The sequence below is a fragment of the Salmo salar genome, chromosome ssa15 (genome assembly GCF_905237065.1).
Source record: "Salmo salar chromosome ssa15, Ssal_v3.1, whole genome shotgun sequence".
In the NCBI taxonomy this organism is placed as follows: domain Eukaryota; kingdom Metazoa; phylum Chordata; class Actinopteri; order Salmoniformes; family Salmonidae; genus Salmo; species Salmo salar.
This window is the reverse complement of record NC_059456.1, coordinates 25341290-25366572: the sequence shown is the minus strand read 5'-3', so window position 1 is coordinate 25366572 and position 25283 is coordinate 25341290. Positions and strand designations below refer to the sequence as shown.

Sequence of the window (25283 nt, the reverse complement as noted above, 5' to 3'; positions counted from 1 at the left end):
TGGCATTTTTCCTATTTTGTTGCCTTACAACCTGGAATTAAAATAGATTTTTGGGGGGTTTGTAAATCATTTGATTTACACAACATGCCTACCACTCTGAAAATGCAAAATATGTTTTACTGTGAAACAAACAAGAAATAAGACAAAAAACTGAAAACTTGAGTGTGCATAACTATTCACCCCCCCAAAGTCAATACTTTGGTAGAGCCACCAGTCTCTTGGGGTATGTCTCTATAAGCTTGGCACATCCAGCCACTGTGATTTTTGCCCATTCTTCAAGGCAAAACTGCTCTAGCTCCTTCAAGTTGGATGGGTTCCGCTGGTGTACAGCAATCTTTAAGTCATACCACAGATTTTCAATTGGATTTAGGTCTGGGCTTTGACTAGGCCATTCCAAGACATTTAAATGTTTCCCGTTAAACCACTCAAGTGTTGCTTTAGCAGTATGCTTAGGGTCATTGTCCTGCTGTTAGGTGAACCTCCGTCCCAGTCTCAAATCTCTGGAAGACTGAAACAGCTTTCCCTCAAGAATTTCCTCATATTTAGAGCCATCCATCATTCCTTCAATTCTGACCAGTTTCCCAGTCCCTGCCGATGAAAAACATCCCCACAGCATGATGCTGCCACCACCATGCTTCACTGTGGGGATGGTGTTCTCGGGGTGAGGAGAGGTGTTGGGTTTGCGCCAGACATAGCATTTTCCTTGATGGGCAAAAATATAAATTTTAGTCTCATCTGACCAGAGTACCTTCTTCCATATGTTTGGGGAGTCTCCCAGCTGCCTTTCGGTGAACCCCAAATGTGTTTGCTTATTTTTTTCTTTAAGAAATAGCTTTTTTTCTGGCCACTCTTCCGTAAAGCCCAGCTCTGTGGAGTGTACAGCTTAAAGTGGTCCTATGGACAGATACTCCAATCTCCACTGTGGAGCTTTGCAGCTCCTTCAGGGTTATCTTTGGTCTCTTTGTTGCCTCTGATTTATGCCTTCCTTGCCTGGTCCGTGAGTTTGGTGGGCGGCCCTCTCTTGTCAGGTTTGTTGTGGTGTCATATTCTTTCAATTCTTTTATGATGGATTTAATGGTGCCCCGTGGGATGTTCAAAGTTTCGGATATTTTTGTTTATAACCCAACCCTGATCTGTACTTCTCCACAACTTTGTCCCTGACCTGTTTGGAGAGCTCCTTGGTCTTCATGGTGCCGCTTGCTTGGTGGTGCCCCTTGCTTAGTGGTGTTGCAGACTGGGGCCTTTCAGAACAGGTGTATATATACTGAGATCATGTGATAGATCATGTGACACTTAGATTGCACACAGGTGGACTTTATTTAACAAATTATGTGACTTCTGAAGGTAATTGGTTGCACCAGATCTTATTTAGGGGCTTCATAGGAAAGGGGGTGAATACACATGCACGCACCACTTCTGTTTTTTAATTTTTTTATTTTTTTTAAACAAGTCATTTTTTTCATTTCACTTCACCAATTTGGACTATTTTGTGTATGTCCATTACATGAAATCCAAATAAAATCTATTTAAATTACAGGTTGGAATGCAAAAAAATGCCAAGGGGATTAATACTTTTGTAAGGCACAGTATTTGTATTATTTTCTACATTATTGAATAATAGTGAAGACATCAATACTATGAAATAACACATATGGAATCATGTAGTAACCAAAACATGTTAAACAAATCAACATATATTTTACATTTTAAATTCTTCAAAGTAGCCACCCGTTGCCTTGATAACAGCTTTGCACATTCTTGGCATTCCATCAACCAGATTCATGAGGAATGCTTTTCTAACAGTCTTGAAGGAGTTCCCACATATGCTGAGCACATACATTTATGAAGCATTGGAAAGCAGCATAATCACACAGAAAAAAAAGTATTTGGACCTATGTATTTCAAATGAAACGTTATTTGTCACATGCTTTATAAATGTCATGACCCATTCCCTTTAAGGTGAATCACCATTTTCTTAAACCATTTCACTAGCAGCCCAGTGGGCAAAACTAGTTACAATGACATAAATATGACATATTTTATGAAAAGCAAAGGACATCTTTATAATCTGGTTAGATGATAACATACATGATGATACATACAACATAACCAAAAAAGGACATCAGACTGTTAAATACCCATCACTAGCCGGCTACCACCTGGCTACTTAACCATGGACCTAAGAGGCTACTGCCCTATAGACTTCGAATCAATAGTCACTTTAATAATGTTTACATGCTTTACTCATCTCGTGTATATATATATATATATATATATACTGTATTCTATTCTACTGTATTTTAGTCTCCGCTACACCTGCAATAACATCTGCTAAATATGTGTGTGACCAATACATTTGATTTGATAACAGAGACCAGTTAGTTGTAATCTGGATATATGACGTCTTCTCAACCAAAAAAACAGTTTACAACAAGAAAATAACACAATTAAGATGGCATTTGCCAAAATGTGCCTGCTGGAACCTTGGAAAAGAATGGTGGGTTGGTATTGGAGGAGGTGACTGTAGGACGGTTCACTTCCAGGCTCTCTTTGATGCCGCGGACATCAGCCGTGGATAGGTTGGCTTTGAGTGAGAGCAGGGCCGAGATCTGCCTCCAACTGAGAAACGTGGAAGAGCAAAAAACAAAAGTTCATCAACAAAGTTCAAAACGGTCATTTTTTGTCCATTATATTAATCAACTGGGCTCCGAAGTGGCACAGCGGTCTAAGGCACTGGATCTCAGTGCTAGAGGCGTCACTACAGACCCTGGTTTGTTTCCATGCTGTATCATAACCGGCCGTGATTGTGCGCCTCCCTATGTGACTCCCAATTGGCCCAGCATCGTCCGAGTTTGGTCCGGGGTAGGCCATCATTGTAAATAAAAATGTGTTCTTAACTGATTTGCCTAGTTAAATAAAGGTTAAATATAATAAAACATGTATTATGTTGCATCAACATGTTTTGACCATGCCAGTTTACAATCCAAATAAAAATAAACAGTTCCCAATGTCTATATTAAGTCATGCTAAGCTTGAGAGAAAAGCCAGTATAAACAGAATGTGCCAAATTTACAGTATAAACAGAAGGACATTTTCGTAAAAAAGGAGCAGAATAGTGGTAGAAAAAGTAGCAAGACATTTACATTTTACATTTAAGTCATTTAGCAGACGCTCTTATCCAGAGCGACTTACAAATTGGACTAGCCCACTAGTAGAGGTAATATTACTGTTGACTGTGGTAGGACAGTACTACAGCAGTAGTAGTAACGGTAGCAATAGTAACGGTATCATCAGTGGCAGTAGTTGCGTTAGTTCAGTAATAGTGATAGAGGAAGAAGTAATACAAATAGTGAAGCACTATAGCAGCTGTTGTAGCAACATTAGTAATAGTACTGCTCTGGTGTGTCTGGCATCTCTGCCTCGATACACTATTAGAAAAAAAGGTGCTATCTAGAGCCTTAAAGGGTTCTTCAGCTGTCCCCATAGGAGAACCCTTTTTGGTTCCAGGTAGAACCCTTTTTGGTTCCATGTAGAAGCATTTTGGTTCCATGTGGAACCAAAAAGGGGTAGAATAGTCTCAAACGGCACCCTATTCTCTACATCGTGCACTAATGTTGCACTATAATGGGAATAGGGTGCCATTTGGGATGCTCTAGCCCTGGCCTGTATTTTTCCACTGCACAGTGCTGGGGATAGCAGGGATCGCTGGCCGGTTCTAGACATTAGACAGGAATCATATTACACCCCTTCTCTGTGTATCTCCCTCCCTCCCTCCCTCCCTGTATTAGTACATGACATAAGAGATGCCTCATATTGTGTAGTCAGCCAGACACCTGAGATCCGCAGTGGAGGCCCTTGTTACCTAGGTTACCGCCCGGTGATACCTGACTTGCCCAGAGTTACCTCACTGCAACAACCCCCCCATAGGGATTCATTTTAAGATATTGTGAGAGAATTAGAGGGAAGATAAGGAGATAATTGGATTCAAGGGACTCAAAATAACTAAGGATCAGCTATGGCTTGTATTTATAAATCAGCAAGGCATTCATTGTCAAATAGAAATCAAAGAGCCTTTATTATATTCACAAATATAATTAAATATTTTTAAAGGTGTGGCTCAGCTACCAGGGAGTCATTCTCTGAGTTCTATTTCCATTGTCTATATACTATTTTCATTCTCCGTGTTCTATTTTCATTCTCCGTGTTCTATTTTCATTCTCCGTGTTCTATTTCCATTCTCTATTCTTATTTCAATTCTCTGTTCTTATTTCATTCTGTGTTCTTATTTCATTCTGTGTTCTAGTTTCATTCTCTGTGTTCTATTTCCATTCTCTGTGTTCTATTTCAATTCTCTGTTCTTATTTCATTCTGTGTTCTTATTTCATTCTGTGTTCTATTTCCATTCTCTGTGTTCTATTTCCATTCTCTGTTCTTATTTCATTCTGTGTTCTTATTTCATTCCGTGTTCTATTTTCATTCTCTGTGTTCTATTTCCATTCTCTGTGTTCTATTTCAATTCTCTGTTCTTATTTCATTCTCTGTTCTTATTTCATTCTGTGTTCTTATTTCATTCTGTGTTCTTATTTCATTCTGTGTTCTAGTTTCATTCTCTGTGTTCTATTTCCATTCTCTGTGTTCTATTTCAATTCTCTGTTCTTATTTCAATTCTCTGTTCTTATTTCATTCTGTGTTCTTATTTCATTCTGTGTTCTTATTTCATTCTGTGTTCTTATTTCATTCTGTGTTCTAGTTTCATTCTCTGTGTTCTATTTCCATTCTCTGTGTTCTATTTCAATTCTCTGTTCTTATTTCATTCTGTGTTCTTATTTCATTCTGTGTTCTAGTTTCATCCTCTGTGTTTCTTTTTCATTCTGTGTTCTTATTTCATTCTGTGTTCTAGTTTCATTCTGTGTTCTTATTTCATTCTGTGTTCTTATTTCATTCTGTGTTCTAGTTTCATTCTGTGTTCTTATTTCATTCTGTGTTCTTATTTCATTCTGTGTTCTAGTTTCATTCTGTGTTCTAGTTTCATTCTGTGTTCTAGTTTCATCCTCTGTGTTTCTTTTTCATTCTATGCGTTCTATGTTCATTCTCTGTGTTCTATTTAAATCCTATGTGTTCTTTTGAGTGTGAACAACATCATGCAAGGATGAGTTTAGACAAAGCAGATGGCAAAGAAAGTGCAAGCAGAGATGTTGAGATCAAATTTGGCCCAAACAGCTGTGTTCAGCAGGATTAAGGCCAAGTTGATCTTTGACCACACAACTTTTACAATGGCGTTGCTGCTTATGTGAAATATGAAAGATATACAGGCAGACATGTCTTTTACACTTGGCCAACCCCACATTTAATCGGAGTGACCCATTTTATGTTAGTCCTGCATCATGTGACTGAGATACTGTGAATGTAGTACCAGGTCATGTCACTGGGATACTGTAAATGTAGTACCAGGTTATGTGATTATGTGAATGTACTGTAGGTAATCTCTCCATCTATGTCTTTAGCCTTGTGTGGAGGATCTGTCTGTCTGTCTCACCTAAGGTCTGGGAAGTCCCTAGCCAGGGTGACGATCTCCAGCTGGATGCTTCCTGGGTCCTGCAGTCTGACCACCTCCGCCATTTTAGGGAGGACCTCACTCAGCCAGCTTATTTTGGACCCCTGAGGACAGTGGATAGGTCAAATTATGCATACTTTCATGTACAGTATTTAATGTCTTCCATTTACTGTGTTATGGCTACTTTACTGTATAGCGATGTTTACATTCACTCTAAACTGTCAAGGGGTGTACTAGAGGTGAAGTCAGGTGCAGGAGAGCAGAGTAATGATAACAGGCACACTTTTATTTTTGTTCCAAAACGAGAGCACTACATAAATCAAACGCGCTCAAAACACGGGACATAACAAAAGTAAGGCGTGTAACAAAACACCACAATAACATGAAACAATTACACACAAATACATGATGGGAAACAGAGGGTTAAATACAGTAGATGATTGGGGAAATGAAAACCAGGTGTGTATGAAACAAGACCAATGGACATGTGAAAAATGAGCGGCGATGGCTAGAAAGCCGGTGACGTCGATCGCCGAACGAACAAGGAGAGGAGCCGACTTCGGCGGAAGTCGTGACATAAATAAAGTTGGATTTGATTTGATACTAATATCTATTGAGTGTCTAAATAAATAGAAGTTTAGGGGAATCAGACCACAGCTGCAGTTTATGATACGTGGGTGATTTTACTTAGAGACTCGGCCTGGAGTCTGCCAAGTCATAACATGACCCAGATGGTGGTGGTTTTGAACCGATTGGCTACAGAAAAGGCTCTCATGCATTCCAGTGGGCTTAGTCTAAGTTGGGAGAACAACTTAACAGCCAAAAGAACGCTATATATAAAGTACCAGTCAAAGGTTTGGACACACCTTCTCATTCAAGGGGTTTTCTTAATTTTTACTATTGTCTAATAGTGAAGACATCAAAACTATGACATAACACATATGGAATCATGTAGTAACCAAAAAAGTGTTAAACAAATCAAAATATATTTTATACTTGAGAATCTTCAAAGTAGCCACCCTTTGCCTTGATGACAGCTTTGAAATAAAGAAAAACCCTGGAATGAGTAGGTGTATCCAAACTTTTGACTGGTACTGTACATCTCTAGCTTAAATGTACATTTTGATGGGGATTCTTTTAATATGTTACTCTAGGGGGTTATATTGATGTTTAAATTCTTTATTTCTTTGTTATTCTTTATGCATCATAAACATTTGAAATAAAACAATTCTTAGGATAAATGTTTTGAAGTGTATTTGAGTTGGTTTTGTGTGTATAATGCTATTACTTTCATATGTTTGTGTACACACACGCTCAAGCTGTATTAACTGCAATATGAGGTGTGTGTGTGTGCGCGTCTTCAGTGCTTACCGCTTCAGTAAAGTAGGTGCTCAGTGTGCTGCTGTCATCAGCAAGTAACTTGGCTGCTGCCTCCTGCTGCTCCTTGTCCTTCAGCTTCATCTTCTTCTTCATCATCCTCTTCACATACTCCACCATCATCTCCATGTGGAGCCGGCCCACCAGCTCCTACACACACACACACACACACACACACACACACACACACACACACACACACACACAGACACACAAATGTCACTGTGTGTGTAATGTCACTGTGTGTGTGTGTGTGTGTGTGTGTGTGTGTGTGTGTGTGCGTGCCTGTGTGTGTGTGTGTGTGTGTGTGTGTGCGTGTGTGTGTCTTTGTTTTCACACATCTGTTAGCGTGTGTGTGAGTGTAACCTTACCTCCATACAGATGGGTTTCAGGTCTGTGAATTGCTGCATGTGTCTGTCCAGTGTCCCCAGAACTTCATCCAGTACCATCTGACCCCCAGTAAACCAGGCCTCCGTCCACAGCCTACGGTACTGCACCTGAGGAGACAGGAAGTCATGGAGAGGTCAATATCTGACCTTGAAGCAGTTGACACCAGTGGGTCAGAACATGCGAAAACTTTGCAGTTGTACTGCCATAACAACTTCATATTAGTTCAAGTTAAAATCAATTCCCTCTCTATTCCACTCATTTGTAAACTATTTGAATAAAACAAATTTGTTTTATTAATAATATGCATCAACTGTTTCATCACAACTGAAGAGCAAAGTAAAACATTATGGAGAATAACATGGAAAATCTGTAACCCACAAAGATGGTCCAGGCCATGTGATTTGAGTGGTCACTTGGATGACCACATTGTACCATTGTAACCTACAATCACACTTTGCACTTCAAACATTGTGGCTTTGATAATGATGGTCGGAAACCATTTAGGAGGGAATTCTCCTGAATGCTTATATTTATTCTACTTCCTTCCTATCATTAGGTTAGATAAGAAAAACAAAGGTTCACAGAAAAAAACTAATAAAGCACCTCCAGCCTCTCCCCATATGTGACCTTCTCGTTGTGTGCATGTACGGACATGTACAGTGCATTCGGAAAGTATTCAGAGCCCATTACTTTTTCCACATTTTGTTACGTTACAGCCTTATTCTAAAATGGATTCAATCATTTCCCCCCTCATCAATCTACACACAATTACCCATAATGACAAAGCAAAAACTGCTTAAAAAAAACTGAAATATCACATTTACATAAGTATTCAGACCCTTTACTCAGTACTTTGTTGAAGCACATTTGGCAGTGATTACAGGCTCAAGTCTTCTTGGGTATGACGCTACAAGCTTGGCACACCTGTATTTGGGGAGTTTCTCACATTTGTTTTTGCAGATCCTTTCAAGCGTCGCTGCACAGGTATTTTCAGGTCTTTCTAGGTCCGGGCTGTGGCTGGGACACTCAAGGACATTCAGAGAATTGTCCCAAAGCCACTCCTGCGTTGTCTTGGCTGTGTGCTTAGGGTCGTTGTCCTGTTGGATCCTGAATCTTCACCCCAGTTTGAGGTCCTGAGCGCTCTGGAGCAGGTTTTCATCAAGGATCTCTCTGTACTTTGCACCGTTCATCTTTCCCTCGATTCTGACTAGTCTCCCAGTCCCTGCCGCTGAAAAACATCCCTACAACATGTTGCTGCCACCACCATGCTTCACCGTAGGGATGGTGCCAGCTTTCCTCCAGACGTGACGTTTGGCATTCAGGCCAAAGAGCTCAATCTTGGTTTCATCAGACCAGAGAATCTTGTTTCTCATGGTCTGAGAGTCTTTAGGTGCCTTTTGGCAACTCCAAGAGGGCTGTCATGTGCCTTTTACTGAGGAGTGGCTTCCATCTGGCCACTCTACCATAAAGGCCTGATTGGTGGACTGCTGCAGAGATGGTTATCCTTCTGGAAGATTCTCCCATCTCCACAGAGGAACTCTGGAGCTCTGTCAGAGTGACCATTCTGACTTTGGTCATCTCCCTGACCATGGCCCTTCTCCCCCGATTGCTCAGAAGATTCTTGGTGGTTCTAAACTTCTTCCATTTAAGAATGATGGAGGTCTATGTGTTCTTGGGGACCTTATTTCCGCACGTGTAATAGTTCCAATGTAGTTTCCTTTTGGTTTTGGACTCATCAATCAATTCAGTTGATTTTATCCGCTATCCCCTCATGACCGAAAACAAACTCTGTTTTGACATCAAGGCCGATTCCACTGTGTGCAAACTGATAGCATATCCTACAATCAATAAGAGAATGTGTGTGTTGCAGAGGTGGTTCGTTGAACTGCGCTCCTTTTGACCTTTGCATAAAACCCAAATACCCATGTTGGTTGTAAATGCCTATGGGCTATAGCTCAGTGAGGTAAGATCGTCAGTGATGTGTACGCTGAGGAACTTGAAGCTTTCCACCTTCTCCACTGCGGTCCCGTCAATGTGGATCGGGGCGTGCTTCCTCTGCTGTTTCCTGAAGTCCATGATCAGCTCCTTTGTTTTGTTGAGTGCGAGGTTATTTTCCTGGCACCACTCTCCCAGGGCCCTCACCTCCTCTCTGTAGGCTGTCTCGTCATTGTTGGTAATCAGGCCTACTACTGTTCTGTCATCTGCAAACTTGATGATTGAGTTGGAGGCGTGCAGTCATGGGTGAACAGGGAGTACAGGAGGGGGCTGACCACACACTGTGTTGAGGATCAGCGAAGTAGAGGTGTTGTTTCCTACCTTCACCAGCTGGGGGTTGCCCGTCAGGACCCAGTTGCAAAGGGTTGGGTTCAAAGCCAGGGCCCCGAGCTTAATGATGAGCTTGAAGGGTACAATAGTGTTGAATACTGAGCTATAGTCAATGAACAGAATTCTTACATAGGCATTCCTCTTGTCCAGATGGAATAGAGCAGTGTGCAGTGTGATGGCGATTGCATTGTCTGTGGATCTATTGGGGCGATAAGCACATTGAAGTGGGTCTAGGGTGTCAGGTAAGGTAGAGGTGATATGATCCTTAACCTCTCTAGGCTAGGCGGGACGAATTCGTCCCACCTACGTAACAGCCACGGCTATCCTGTGGCGCGATTTTCAAAACCTTAAAAATCCTATTACTTCAATTTCTCAAACATATGACTATTTTACAGCCATTTAAAGATAAGACTCTCGTTAATCTAACCACACTGTCCGATTTCAAAAAGGCTTTACAACGAAAGCAAAACATTAGATTATGTCAGCAGAGTACCAAGCCAGAAATAATCAGACACCCATTTTTCAAGCCAGCATATAATGTCACCAAAACCCAGAAGACAGCTAAATGCAGCACTCACCTTTGATGATCTTCATCAGATGACAACCCTAGGACATTATGTTATACAATACATGCATGTTTTGTTCAATCAAGTTCATATTTATATCAAAAACCAGCTTTTTACATTAGCATGTGACGTTCAGAACTAGCATACCCCCCGCAAACTTCCGGGGAATTCGCTAACATTTTACTAAATTACTCACGATAAACGTTCACAAAAAGCATAACAATTATTTTAAGAATTATAGATACAGACCTCCTCTATGCACTCGATATGTCCGATTTTAAAATAGCTTTTTGGTGAAAGCACATTTTGCAATATTCTAAGTACATAGCCCAGGCATCACGGGCTCGCTATTTAGACACCCGGCAAGTTTAGCACTCACCATAATCATATTTACTATTATAAAAATGTCATTACCTTTTGTTGTCTTCGTCAGAATACACACCCAGGACAGCTACTTCAATAACAAATGTTGGTTTGGTCCAAAATAATCCATCGTTATATCCGAATAGCGGCGTTTTGTTCGTATGCGTTCCAGACACTATCCGAAATAGTAAAGAAGTGTCGCGCATGGCGCAATTCGTGACAATAAAATTCTAAGTATTCCATTACCGTACGTCGAAGCATGTCAACCGCTGTTTAAAATCAATTTTTACGACATTTTTCTCGTAGAAAAGCGATAATATTCCGACAGGGAATCTCCTTTTCGGCAAACAGAGGAAAAAAATCCCAAAGGCGGGGGCGGTCGGGGTCACGCGCATAAGCTAGTGTCTCTTGATGGGCCACTTGAGAAAGGCGATAATGTGTTTCAGCCTGGGGCTGGAATGACGACATTCTGTTTTTTCCCGGGCTCTGAGAGCCTATGGAAGACGTGGGAAGTGTCACGTTAGAGCAGAGATCCTTAGTAAATGATAGAGATGGAAAAGAAGTTCAACAAATGGTCAGACAGGCCACTTCCTGTAAAGGAATCTCTCAGGTTTTGACCTGCCATTTGAGTTCTGTTATACTCACAGACACCATTCAAACAGTTTTAGAAAATTTAGGGTGTTTTCTATCCATATGTAATAAGTATATGCATATTCTAGTTACTGAGTAGGAGTGGTAACCAGATTAAATCGGGTATGTTTTTTATCCAGCCGTGTCAATGCTGCCCCCTAGCCCTAACAGGTTAACTAGCCTCTCAAAGCACTTCATGATGACAGAAGTGAGTGCTACAGGGCAATAGTCATTTACTTCAGTTACCTTGGCTTTCTTGGGTACAAGTGGGCACAGCAGACTGGGATAGGAAGAGATTGAATAAACACTGTAAACACTCCAGCCAGGTGGTCTGCGCATGCTCTGAGTATGTGGCTTGGGATGCCATCTGGGCTGGCAGCCTTGTGAGGGTTAACACGCTTAAATGGCTTATTCACGTCGGCCACATCGGCCACAGTCCTTGGTAGCGGGTCGTGTCGGTGGCACTGTGTTATCCTCAAAGCAGGCGAGGAAGGTGTTTCTCTTGTCCGGAAGCAAGACATCAGTGTCCGCAACGTGATTGGTTTTCCCTCTGAGCCGTTGAATTGCGACTCCACTTTGTCTCAGTACTGACATTTTACCTGTTTGATTGCCTTACGGAGGGAATAACTACAGTTTGTTTTCGGCCATATTCCCAGTAACCTTGCCATGGTTAAATGCGGTGGTTTGCGCTTTCAGTTTTGCGCGAAGGCTGCTATCTATCCACGGTTTCCGGTTTGGGTAGGTTTTAATAGTCACAGTGGGTACAACAGCTCCTATACACTTCCTGATGAACTCACTCACCGTATATGTGTATTCATCGATGTTATTCTCAGAGGCTACCCGGAACATATCCCAGTCCGCGTGAGCAAAACAATTTTGAAGCATGGATTTCAATTGGTCAGACCAGCGTTGAATTGACCGGGTACTTCCTGTTTGAGTTTCTGTCTATAGGAAGGGAGGAGCAAAATAGAGTCGTGATCTGATTTGTAGGCCTTGTAGGCATTTCAAAAAGTTGAGTAGCAGTGGTCCAATGTTTTTCCAGAGTGAGTACTACAGTCAATGTGTTGGTAGAACTTCAGTAGAGTTTTCCTCAAATTTGCTTTGTTAAATCACCAGCGACAATAAATGCGGCCTCAGGATGTGGTTTCCGGTTTGCATAAAGTCCAGTGTAGTTCTTTCAGGACCGTCATGGTATCGGCTTGAGGGGGGAATATACACGGCTGTGACTATAACCGAAGAGAATTCTCATTTGATTGTGAGGTATTTTAGGTCGGGTGAAGAAAAGGACTTGAGTTTCTGTATTTTATCACATTTACACCATGAGTAGTTAATCAGGAAACATACACCCCCACCATTCTTCTTCCCGGAGAGTTCTTTATTCCTGTCTGCGCAATGTACTGAGAACCCAGCTGGCTGTATGGACGGGGATAGAATATCGTGAGAGAGCCATGTCTCTGTGAGTATGTTACAATCCCTGATGTCTCTCTGGAAGGAGATCCTCGCCCTGAGCTCGTCTACTTTATTAGCCAGAGAATGAACATTAGCGAGTAATATACTCGGAAGCGGTGGATGTTGTGCACGCCTCCTGAGTCAGACTAGAAGTCCACTCTTAATACCTCTTCTCTGCCGGTGGTGTTTCGGAGCTGCCTCTGGAATAAGTTAAATTGCCCTGTTTTTTTTTTTTCTTTTCTACTGCATCATTGATTGTATGTTGTTTTACTCCATGTGTAACTCTGTGTTTTTGTATGTTGTCGAACTGCTTTGCTTTATCTTGGCCAGGTCGCAATTGTAAATGAGAACTTGTTCTCAACTTGCCTACCTGGTTAAATAAAGGTGAAATAAAAAAGAACAAAGGATCCAATTCGGCAAAATCGTATTCTTGGTCGTAATGCTGGTGAGTTGCCGCCACTCGGATATCCAAAAGTTCTTTCCGGCTGTAACACAAAAACAATTCTGGGCTAATAATGTAATAATAATAATGTAAAAACGAAATACTGCAAAGTTGCTTAGGAGCTAGAAGCAGAGCTGCCATATCTGTCGGCGCCATCCAATCAAGTTTTAGATACATCTCAAGGATGATCAATGGGAACAAGATGCACCTGAGCTCAATTTCGAATCTCATAGCAAAAGGTCTCAATACTTATGTAAATAAGGTATTTCAGTTTTTAATTTTTAATACATTTGCAAAAATGTTTAAAACCTATTTTCACTTTGTCATTGTGGGGTATTGTGTGTAGATTGATGAGGATTTTTCTTTATGAATTCATTTTAGAATAAGAATAAGTATGTCATATGCCCTTAATGTAAGGTTACGTTTAAATGAGGTGTTATTGAATGTGCAGAATTGTAGCACAGATTTACTTTATATATATTTAAAAAAAAGGACATTATAATACCAACAACTTGCCAAAAATACAACAACATTGAAACGAAATGGAAGAAAATAGAATCTGCCTTTATAACATCTGTTTAAGAAGAGGAAAACAACAAAACAGGTATTTGGAGTCAGATCACTGGAATGTTTCCACTACCTTTGATTGGTTTGATTTTGACTCATTAGGATCCCTATTAGCCGATGCCAACGGCGACAGCTAGTCTTACTGGGGTCCGACATATAATGAAATATACATTGCAGACAAAATACTTTACAATTTACATACACACACTACATGTTCATGTTTTAAATGTATCTATCAGTTACACGTACAGTGCATTCGGAAAGTATTCAGAGCTCTTGTCTTTTTTTACATTTCGTTACGTTACAGCCTTATTCTAAAATTGATTCAATTACATTTTTCCCTCGTCAATCTACACACAATACCCTTTTGTGAAAAAGCAAAAAGAGGTTTTTAGAAATGTGTGCAAATTTATAAAAAAACAGAAATACCTTATTGACATACGTTTTCAGAACCTTTGCTATGAGACTCGAGGTTGAGCTCAGGTGCATCCTGTTTCCACTGATCATCCTTGAGATGTTTCAACAACTTCATTGGAGTCCACCTGTGGTAAATTAAATTGATTGGACATGATTTGGAAAGGCACACAAATGTCTATATGAGGTCTCACAGTTGACAGTCCAAAAACCAAGCCACGAGGTCAAAGAAATGTTCTGTAGAGCTCCGAGACAGGATTGCGTAAAGGCACAGATCTGGGGAAGGGTACCAAAACATTTCTGCAGCATTGAAGGTCCCCAAGAACACAACGACCTCCTTCATCTTAAATGGAACAAGTTTGGAACCACCAAGAATCTTCCTAGAGTTGGCCGCCCGGCCAAACTGAGCAATCGGGAGAGAAGGGCCATGGTCAGGGAGCTGACCAAAAACACGATAGTTACTCTGACAGAGCGCCAGAATTGCTATGTGGAGATGGGAAAATCTTCCAGAAGGATAACCATCTCTGCAGCACTCCCTCCGATCAGGCCTTCATGGTAGAGTGACCAGACGGAAGACACTTATCAGTAAAAGGCACATGGCAGCCCTTTTGGAGTTTGCCTAAAGGTACCTAAAGGACTCGGACTATGAGAAGCAAGATTATCTGGCCTGAATGCCAAGCATCACATCTGAAGGAAACCTGGCACCATCCCTACAGTGACGCATGGTGGTGCAGCAGCATCATGCTGTGGGGATGTTTTTCAGCGGCAGGGACTGGGAGACTAGTCAGGATCAAGGGAAAGACGAACAGAGCAAAGTACTTCGGTGGCTTCGGGACAAGTCTCTCAAGTAACTCGTGGGTAAGTCAAAATCATCTAATTTGAGAAAGGTTGTCTGGGATTTTGAACTAGATGCCAAAAGTCAACCAAATTAACGGTGCAGATGTAACGTTGTACATTGGAGTATTGCTAGACTATTATGCTTGGTGTCTCTGCTGTCCCATGTAGCCTACCCTGAGCTCCTCATGTATGGGGCCGGTGAAGTATCCGTAGCCACAGTCTCTCAGGTCTGCCAATGTGGACATACAGCTTGTCTTGATCTCTTCTGGGATTGACTCCTCTCTTCTCACTATGAAGTCTCTGTAAAGGAGGATCCAATGTCATTACATCAATGTTGGATTTATGAAGTCAAATAAGAGGTTGGGAGGATTGGAGGGATAGAATGACAATGGCAGTTCAAAGGTACTTTCAATCATCGAGCTGACAAGGTCAAAATTTGTCAAGGCAGAACTGTTCCCCCGGGTGCCAATGACGTGGATGTCGATTAAGGCAGCCCCTCGCAGCTCTCTGATTCAGAAGGGTTGGGTTAAATGCGGAAGACACATTTTCAGTTGAATGCATTCAGTTACAACTGACCTTTCCCTTTCCTGGAGTGTCCAATAGTAGGTAGATAAGTCGAACAAATGATACAACTTCAGATTATGAGACTGCATGCATGTAGATCAAGACTGTTTCATGAGATTGGGGATTAGTAGAAACAAAAAGCATTTATGAAATGCTTATTTAGTGCTTATGAATGCTTTTATGTAAGGATTATACGTGTGTTATGAAGCTCGTGTGTAGCTAGCTACCCTTCAAATACCAAGCAAATTAACACAGAAAATGTGATCTCATGAAACAAATGACTTGGTGAAATGAACAACAGTTGTTAGCCTACCTGAATTGTTCAATGTTAACCAGGTTAGCTTTCACGACTGCCTGAGTGTTCTCCCGTCTTCCCTTCACAAATTCTTCAAGAGATCTCTTATAGCTGCAAATATACATTGTACAAAATATCATCATGTATCTCCAGGTTCTTCTTTATCATGTCAGTAAAATGTTGAATAATTACACTGCAGTACATATTCCTCATTTATGCAACAGGTGGGTCTAATCCTGAATGCTGATTGGTTTAAAACTGCATTCCAGCCGGTGTCTATTCCACAAGTTATCTATGACGTTAAAATGCCTATTTACTCTGTTCCATCTGACTGCGCAATCCACTGTCTCATCAGCCCAGCCAAGCAACTATAAAAGCAGACATTATGTCACATTTCTTTTAGACTAACATTTCGTTTTTAACAGCGGAGATTTGTTTAAACATTGCTGTCTGTCTCGCCGACATTTGCAACATTGTTTCAATATTCAAATTCGATCTCCAGCTGTCCCATAGTAATGAACGAGTCAGAACGAGACAGACAGGCAGGCAGCGTTTCTTAGCCAGTCGAAATCATGTATCAGATGGCATCATTTTTAAAGATATATACAAAGAAATGTTAATTGGAAAAAGGTAAAACGAAACGAAGTGCAGCTAGTTTGCAGTCTTTCCAGCTTCAGTTTGAAGTGATTGTGTTAGCTGTGTTGTTGGCTAGCTCCTCTGAACAACAGTGTCCTGATGAGTGAACACATTTTTTGTGCCAGCCGAAATCGGGCCTCATTAGTTAACTGTTATGGATGTATCCAAATAAATGTCACTAGAAAACAGCTTAAACAATTGCAAATATAGATACTTTGCTGTTATTCTGGATTTTTGACGTGATTGTAAGTTAGCCGTAGTTGACTAGCTAGCAAGCAAGGGATAAGAAGGTTGCCAGCCATTATGGCAATGGAACATTTAGAATGAGCAACTGGGTCGCGTCCATAAATACAGAACAAATAGACTGAGCAACTGGGTCGCGTCCATAAATACAGAACAAAAAGACTGAACAACTGGGTCGCGTCCATAAATACAGAACAAAAAGACTGAACGACTGGGTCGCGTCCATAAATACAGAACAAAAAGACTGAACGACTGGGTCGCGTCCATAAATATAGAACAAAAAGACTGAACGACTGGGTCGCGTCCATAAATACAGAACAAAAAGACTGAACGACTGGGTCGCGTCCATAAATACAGAACAAAAAGACTAGATTTGTTTTGGGACTATATCTTGTGGAAGGATGAAATAGTATGAATAAATTAATACAAATAAAGTTATTTGAACATGTTGGTAATCCATTGTATAAAAGTGATAATGCTCTCGAAGCCGACATCGTCTCAGGCCTAACAACACCCTTGTCAATATATCCTCCAAACACTGGCTTCTCATATGGAACGCCGTTTGGGTCTTTGTGTGTCAAAAACAATACATGTCAAATAACACTATTTGACGCGTCAAATAAGTTTTTAATTTGACACGTCAAATAACACAATTCTATTATAGAATGTTGTGTGTGCTGATCTTTCACGTGCAAGCCAAGCTCCACCACTACAATCAGTAGCACTGTCAAAGCTGTACAACAAAATAAAAGTCTGCAAACAAGCACACAGTGTGATATACCTGCCACGAACGATGAGTTTACAATACCGTGTTGGTAATAAGGCATTATTTTTTTCAACCGAATGGGGAAAACGTCTGTGTGAGCATTTGAAATAAGATCAGGTTCAAACTGATCAGGATCAAACTGATTTTGCTAATATCTTTGATACAGATGTTATTAGCAGCTTCTGCGGTAGCTAGCTTGACTGGTACAATAAATGTGGCTCAATTCAGTGGTTTCAGAGTCCTGCAATAAGAGCTACGATGCTAATGTTCTCTGGGTGTCACTGTCTGATACCTCATGTCATTGATCCACAATCCATAGGTAAGGCTGTACAGTGAAATAAGTATGCTCACAATGCAATTCTAAACTCTAATACATCCAGTGTGATTTCAACAGCTTTTTGTCAAATTAACAAATGATTGTATTTTGTTGAATTTATATAACAACATTCAAACCTTGTTTAGCATGGTTTATTCAATTATGCCATAATTCCACTATTTGTATTCATTTGCATCACTGTCAATGACAGACTAGCAAACCGTTAATTCCACTATTGTGGTTAATCCTTATTGTGGCTAGATTCATATAGGTGGGTCCGACCACCATTAATCAAATAAGACCTATATTTTGCAACAGCTAATGGGGATCCTAATAAAATACCCAAATTATAAATTAGGGGTATTTTAGATGATGAAACCTAGCTAGACAGTTAGCTAGCTAACTATAGCTACTGAAACAGATGTCGTTTTGCTGTGTTTTTGGTGAAGAACTTTGTTTGCATCCATCAGCTAGCTAGCTCTTTATGACCATTATCACTTAATTGTAGCATACATATCCATTAAAAACTAAACAAGGTCAAAGACAGTCTGCAACAAGACAGTGTAGATAGAACACCAAGGTTGAATTACCAACTTTTCCCAGGAAAAAGGTCATGTAGAATTATGCCATTTGTCTGTGTGGCTGTGAAACCAGAACATAGTAAGCTAATTGAATGGCTTTGAGCATGATGCTGGATATCAACGTGCATGTTCATCAGTAAAATATTAGATTGGACAGCCCTAAGCCAAACCATTCAAACTTAATGGGAAAAGTTATTTGTTTTTCAAAATAAACTTGGTGATTAAATTCAGAAGAACAATGGAAAAGTAAATGTTCAAATACGACAGAATGAGTTCATTAAGGCACATAACCAAAATGTTTTGCAATGGAAAAGGAAAATCAGTGTTACTTATTGGACAAGTCCAGGTAGTCTCTCTCTTTTTCAGTCTGTTTTCTTCCATTTGGTGCGTAAGGAACACAACCCAGTGGCCAGAGCAATAAGAAATGGATACACTACCTTATCAAGAAGCTGTCCAGCTGACATAGGATTCTCTGGGCTTTACCCTCACTGCAAAGAATAGTCCTGGCCTCTCTCATGGTCCCATCAACAGCCTAGTAAACAGAACAAAATACAGTATATAGCTTAGAGCAGGGATGGGATTAATTCCATGTCAACTCAATTCAGTGTAGAAATGTATGAAATTCAGTGCATTTATTAAATATTTCTGATTTATAGTGCTCATTGTTTTGAGGTCTCAAAATATCAGACAAACTTTGGCTTTGGAGGTTAATGTCAGTTTAAATGGAATTATGTCAAGGTTGACATGTTAATATGAAGCTTGTATAAAACCATGCGGGAGAAAAAGCTACTTCATATCTGTAGTATGAAAACGAAGAAGAACATGTTCAGGTCAAAGACAGAGTAGGGCTAAACACAGAAAAGTACTAGAAGAAGTAGTAGTAATCCAATAGGTATCAACCTGTATGATGTCAATGGCCAGAGGACAGAAGCAGTACCCGTCAATGAGTTCTGGACTCTTTCCACTGAGCCAACCCTCCTCCTTCTTACTGAGAGCTTTGGAGAACCAGGTCCTGACTGTACTCTGAAAACAACATAGCACAGGTCATCACAAGTCTGTAAGTTTGACACTATAGTTCTGAAAGACATTGTATACAACATTATAAAATAGTCCATTATTTCCAATTCTAAAGCACTCTGAAAGTAGACTGGTCCCAGATATGTTTGTACTATCTTGCCAAACCCTATGGTCATTAAGACACCATAGCAGTTGGAAAGACAGCACAAACAGATCTGGGACCAGGCTACTCTGAAAGGATGGTCTAGAAGTATACAATTGGATTTAGCCTGTTCCTTAGATTTAGCTGTTTCTGGCATCCTGTTTACCTCTTTTTGTAGTAGATACTGCTCCTCCAATGTTGTGAGATCCTTCTCAGATAAAAGAGTTCCCAAAGACTCAATGTTGATGTGCCCCTCAAGGTCTTTGTGTTTTAAGATGTCACTGAAACAGATATAAAAATGGTATAACATGTTGTAAATGACATCATGTCATTGATAGAAACCATACGAGAACTCTCAGAAACACTCAAAGACTGTACAAGGCAGGAGGATAATGTAAGCAAACTTGAGCAATCAGCTATGCCAAATATGCAGCATTTTAGTTTGCAGACATTTTGAAAAGGGGAACTAGCCTTTTTTCAGGAAGTTCAGGATGTTATTTTAAATGGTTCCTCACCCTGAAAGTATTGAGCATCTTAGCATCTGCCACAAACAGGGCACACTGGGCACAGATGTTAGTTCATCATCTGGTTTTGATTTACATTTGGTTGAGTTGTCAACTACCGTCAATTTAATGTGAAATCAACCAAAAATGTCACTCTATCATTGGATTTGGTATAAATTTGGGTGAAAACGAAATTCCATTAGGTTGAAGACTTTTTGGAAATCCAAATAGTTTTCCACATTGATTCAACCAGTGTTTGCCCAGTGGGATGGTTCCAGCCACTACAAACTTGTCACGACTTCCGCCGAAGTTGGTGCCTCTCCTTGTTCGGGCGGCGTTCGGCGGTCATCGTCACCGGCTTTCTAGCTGCCACCCATCCATCTTTCTTTATCCATTTGTTATGTCTTTATTGTTCACACCTGGTTCCCATTTCGTTGTGATTACTTCCCTATTTAAACCCTCTGGTATTCATGATTTTTTGTGTGTTATTGTTTTACTGTTGGTTGTGTTCGTTGTATGTATACTTATTGTTTTATCCCTGCATGGATTTTGTATGATGAACTTTTCCAAGAGTAAAATACGTATGTTTTACTCAGTTCGGTGTTCTACGACTGACTCTATTTCTCATCTCATATACACGGACACTGACAAAACTTCAGCTAACTTTAGCCACAACTAGCTAACAATCAATGGAAGTGATAGGGGAAAGCGTGCAATTTTCTAAATGTAATGGCCCAATCAACTCAAATCAACTACATATGCAGTTTGACATCACTTAAATGTGATTTGGACATTTTAAAAAGAAAATTGCACAATTGCCCTTATCACTTCCACTGATTGTTAACAAGCCCTTTCAAGAATCCAGGGCAACTGCCCTCCCATTTCCCACTTACTTTGGATAGTAATTGTTCACCCAGCAGAGGAGGTAGTTACAGTCATCCACATCGAGCCCAGAGCGGGCCAGTTCTGTTAACCTTGCTGAGAACTTCTGATGGTAAAGTCTCACGTACAAGTTGCACACGTCAAAGTCTGGGGGGTAGCAGTCCCTTATGTCCCTGGCCACCCTGAGAATGGTCTCCTTCAGACGCTTGCCCATCCTACATACCTCCCTTTTCATGGACGTTGACAGGTTGTCCACACTGCTAACGCTAATATTGTCCTCCTCCACTGCCGCATTCCTCATTTGAGATTCCACCATTTTTTCAAGCAGGGTGTCGTGGGTGAGCCGGCACTGGTGTGGCCGCCACACGGGGGCCTCCCTGCTGCCCTCGGGCCGCCCTTCCCATTGCTGGTCCTTCTCTTCCAGCAGCGTTATGGTTTCCACCGCACTTCGAAGTATCTCTAGGTGTTCTCCTGAGGGTGTGGAACTAAAGGTGGTGTGAACTGCCATCCATAAGTGGAGCAGCAGGGTTTCATAGTCTTTTTGGAGCATGTCTTTATCGTCCTCGTTGCAAACCTGACCCAACCCCTCTACAGTCATGGTTTCTTGGCCAAAGAGCTGGTCCTCTCGCAAAAGCAACTGCTGGCAAGCCTCCACCAAGCGATTTTCCTTCAGGTTCTCCATAAAGTCCAAAGCCACCTCTGAAAAAAATACAAGTAGAATTCAGGCAAATGGTTATGACAATCACAGACCACAAAGTACAGTAATTGAATAGTTATTTTGTGCAGTCTGTACGTGACAATGAACGGTGACACACACACACACACACACACACACTATATATATATATATATATATTTGTGCCAATAATTTCTCATGGTGAAAGACAATATAATATGACACTGAGTTCTTTCATTTAGAGTTCCTCTTTAACCTGATACATCTGACAAATCAATATATTGAGGTAGTAGGCTAGTACTTCATACAGGCTACATCATAGCGCATGTATTGTATCCGGCAAAAGTTTGAACATACCTACTCATTCAAGGGTTTTTCTTTATTTTGACTATTTTCTACATTGTAGAATAGTGAAGACATCAAAACTATGAAATAACACATATGGAATCATGTACTTACCAAAAATGTTACAATTGTTCAACAAATCAAAATACATGTTATATTTCAGATTCTTCAAAGTAGCCACCCTTTTTCTTGATGACAGCTTTGCACACTCTTGGCATTCTCTCAACCAGCTTTATAAGGAATGCTTTTCCAAAAGTCTTGAAGGAGTTCTCACATATGCTGAGCACTTGTTGACTGCCTTTCCTTCACTCTGCGTTCCAATTCATCCCAAACCATCTCAGTTGGGTTGAGGTCGGGTGATTGTGGAGGCCAGGTCATCTGATGCAGCACTCATCACTCTCCTTCTTGGTCAAATAGCCCTTACACAGCCTGAAGGTGTGTTAGGTCATTATCCTGTTGAAAAACAAATGATAATCCCACTAAGCGCAAACCAGATGGGATGGCGTATCGCTGCAGAATGCTTTGATAGCCATACTGGTTAAGTGTGCCTTGAATTCTAAATAAATCACTGACAGCAAAGCACCCCCACACCATCACACCTCCTCCTCCCTGCTTCACAGTGGGAACCACACATGCAGAGATCATCTGTTCACCTACACTGCGTCTCACAAAGACGTGCCGGTTGGAACCAAAAATCTAAAATTTGAACTCATCAGACCAAAGGACACATTTCCACCAGTCTAATGTCCATTGCTCTTGTTTCTTTGCCCAGGCAAGTCTCTTCTTCTTATTGATGTCCTTTAGTAGTGGTTTCTTTGCAGTAATTTGACTATGAAAACTTGATTCATGCAGTCTCCTCTGAACAGTTGATGTTGAGATGTGGCTGTTACTTGAACTCTGTGAAGCATTTATTTGGGCTGCAATTTTGAGGCTGGTAACTCTAATGAACTTATCCACTGCGGCAGAGGTAACTTTGGGTCTTCCTTTCCTGTGGCAGTCCTCATGAGAGCCAGTTTCATCATAGCGCTTGATGGTTTTTGTGACTGCTTTGAAGAAACTTTCAAAGTTGTTGCCTGTGAGCACTGCTTGAGCGTCACGTATTGTTTATTATTTTTTGTTTTTGTGAGTTTCATTGATTAAACATGTGGAACTCTACGTACGCTACGCCTTGGTCCAGTTCTTACGACGATCGTGACATATCTTCTGTATACCACCCATATCTTGTCACAACACAACTGACTGTCTCAAACGCGTTAAGAAGGAAAGAAATCCCACATATTAACTTTTAACAAGGCACACCTGTTAATTGAAATGCATTCCAGGTGACTACCTCATGAAGCTGGTTGACAGAATGCCAAGAGTGTGCAAAGCTGTCATCAAGGCAAAGGGTGGCTACTTTGAAGAATCTAAAATATAAAGTATAGTTTGATTTGTTTAACACTTTTTTAGTTAATACATGATTCCATATGTGTTATTTAATAGTTTTGATGTCTTCACTATTATTCCACAATGTAGAAAATAATAAAAATAAAGAAAAACCCTTAAATGAGTAGGTGTGTCCAAAACATGAATTAACCTTAAAGTAGGCTATAGCCTATATAAATTATGCACACATTCTAACATCAGAGAGAACGCCGAATACAACTTCTGATCAATTAATACTGTAGCTAAATATACCTGTTTGAGGAGGATTGCTCTCCACTATGGGTTTGGGGCTCCGTGGACTTAGCACAAAGCCTAGTATTTTGTGCATTTTCAGTTTATGCCTAAACCTCCCATGTACTCTTTTGGGACTGCCCTCCATTGCAGGTGATAGATTAACAGTCGCTGGCTCCGGGTCGTGTCCAACCGCACCCACCTCCTCTGTGAAAAAAAATACATTTTGTACAGTCGTAAATATTTTCTCTTCATAAAACCTATCAGGGCATTGCACGATTTTTTTTTATATCACTTATTATCAAACCACACCTTACTTTTCATTGTGGCACGGGTAAAATCAGGCAAACAAACTGGATACGAAGTTATAGGCTACAATAGTGGGTTCCCGTTATAACATAGGCATAACTGAACACACGGTTTCTATTAAAACTATTTCACCGCAGGCGCATCTTGAGCAAAATAATTTTGCCGTTCTCTCTCTTATAGCCGAAGTTGAGTGAAGCTTTCTTAGCCAAAACAACACCACACAGGCAGACACATATTTTTTGTTATTTAATATTTAATAACGTGCCCAAAAAATGTGCACAAAGACCAATACAAATGTGCCTACCTTTCATGCTCTCAGAACATTCGGTACCTACTCGTAACCTAATAGTGACAGATAGACCTGTAGACTAGGCTTTGGTATAAACAATTGCTGTACAGAGGGCGGAGACAACGGCGTAGATAGCCTACATCTGACAAACGACTGCTATTCATCATTGTCAAAGACAATAATTCGCAATACTTTACAACACTTAATGTATCATTAGGAAAACATTATTTGAATGTCATTCTTATGAGACACTTGCAGATAAAATGTAAATCATGATGAGAATAACAACATTGATGTTACTGTTCGGACTGTCCCTCCCACATAAATTGCATCAGATATTAAAAAGACCACATTTAATATTCCCCTCGTCATTTCCCACTCCACTCTTCAATCTCATCTTCCAATGTGATGAAAGTCAACCTCTTACAAAATCACTGGACAAATGTGAAATGATCACATGCTGTATATTACAACCACTAAAAATGAAATCCTATCATTTAGAATGTGCTGTATATCGTAGTAGTAGTGGGCGTCAACAAAAGGCTATTCATATCTATTAATACATTACAACCTTTGCATATTGTAGGCTATTTATATGTGTTATGCTATATGTATTTATCTTACCTTTAGTCTTCCTCGGTCTTCTGGGCAGTATGTGGAGAGCAGAAAACTTCATTGTGAATAGCCGAATGAACAAGGCTTGCAGCAGCTCTTCAATATCACACTCTACTCAAGACTGAATAACTCCACTGTGTCAGCTGTTTATATTGATTGCCCACAGATCTGAGCGTTTCTCTTTGTGCATATTGTAGGGGGATACCATGGGCTTTTCTGGAGGAAGTCATTTCCCCCTTCAGTTTCTATTTATCTTAAATGTGCTTCCTGCTTTCCACTCACTGTAATTGCCTTATCTTTTCCCCAAATGAAAATAATGTATACCTTATAGAGGCAATCTGGAATTCAAACAACCAGAAAGCAGCCACCCTGCCACTTTTTGGTAAACAGTTGGTGCTGGAGAAATATGACCATTCTCAGATTCATTGACATAGCTCAACATGAGATCAAAATGATAGTTTGAACCATGTTTTAAAGATACACAATGTCTGTTTACAGTTTACAAACACTGGAGTAAAAAACAAGCTTATATTT

General features: G+C 40.5%; 1 protein-coding gene across 2 annotated transcripts; it reads right to left on the bottom strand.

Annotated features, from left to right (window-relative positions):
• Positions 1–1449: 1449 nt before the first annotated feature.
• Positions 1450–24954, bottom strand: LOC106571119 (tumor necrosis factor alpha-induced protein 2). Of its 2 annotated transcripts, none has more exons than XM_014143802.2 (12): positions 24759–24954; positions 23558–23743; positions 20871–21558; positions 19641–19755; positions 19216–19338; positions 18753–18847; positions 15792–15884; positions 15088–15214; positions 7303–7428; positions 6926–7081; positions 5537–5658; positions 1450–2619 (listed from the first exon to the last, which is right to left on the bottom strand). In XM_014143802.2, the coding sequence occupies exons 1-12, from the start codon at positions 24808–24810 to the stop codon at positions 2448–2450; spliced, it is 2055 nt and encodes a 684-aa protein (XP_013999277.1). In that variant the 5' UTR covers positions 24811–24954; the 3' UTR covers positions 1450–2447. The 2 variants fall into 2 exon arrangements, with proteins under 2 accessions (XP_013999277.1, XP_013999278.1); XM_014143803.2 differs by lacking the exon at positions 24759–24954 and adding an exon at positions 24150–24422.
• Between the last annotated feature and the right edge of the window lie 329 nt (positions 24955–25283).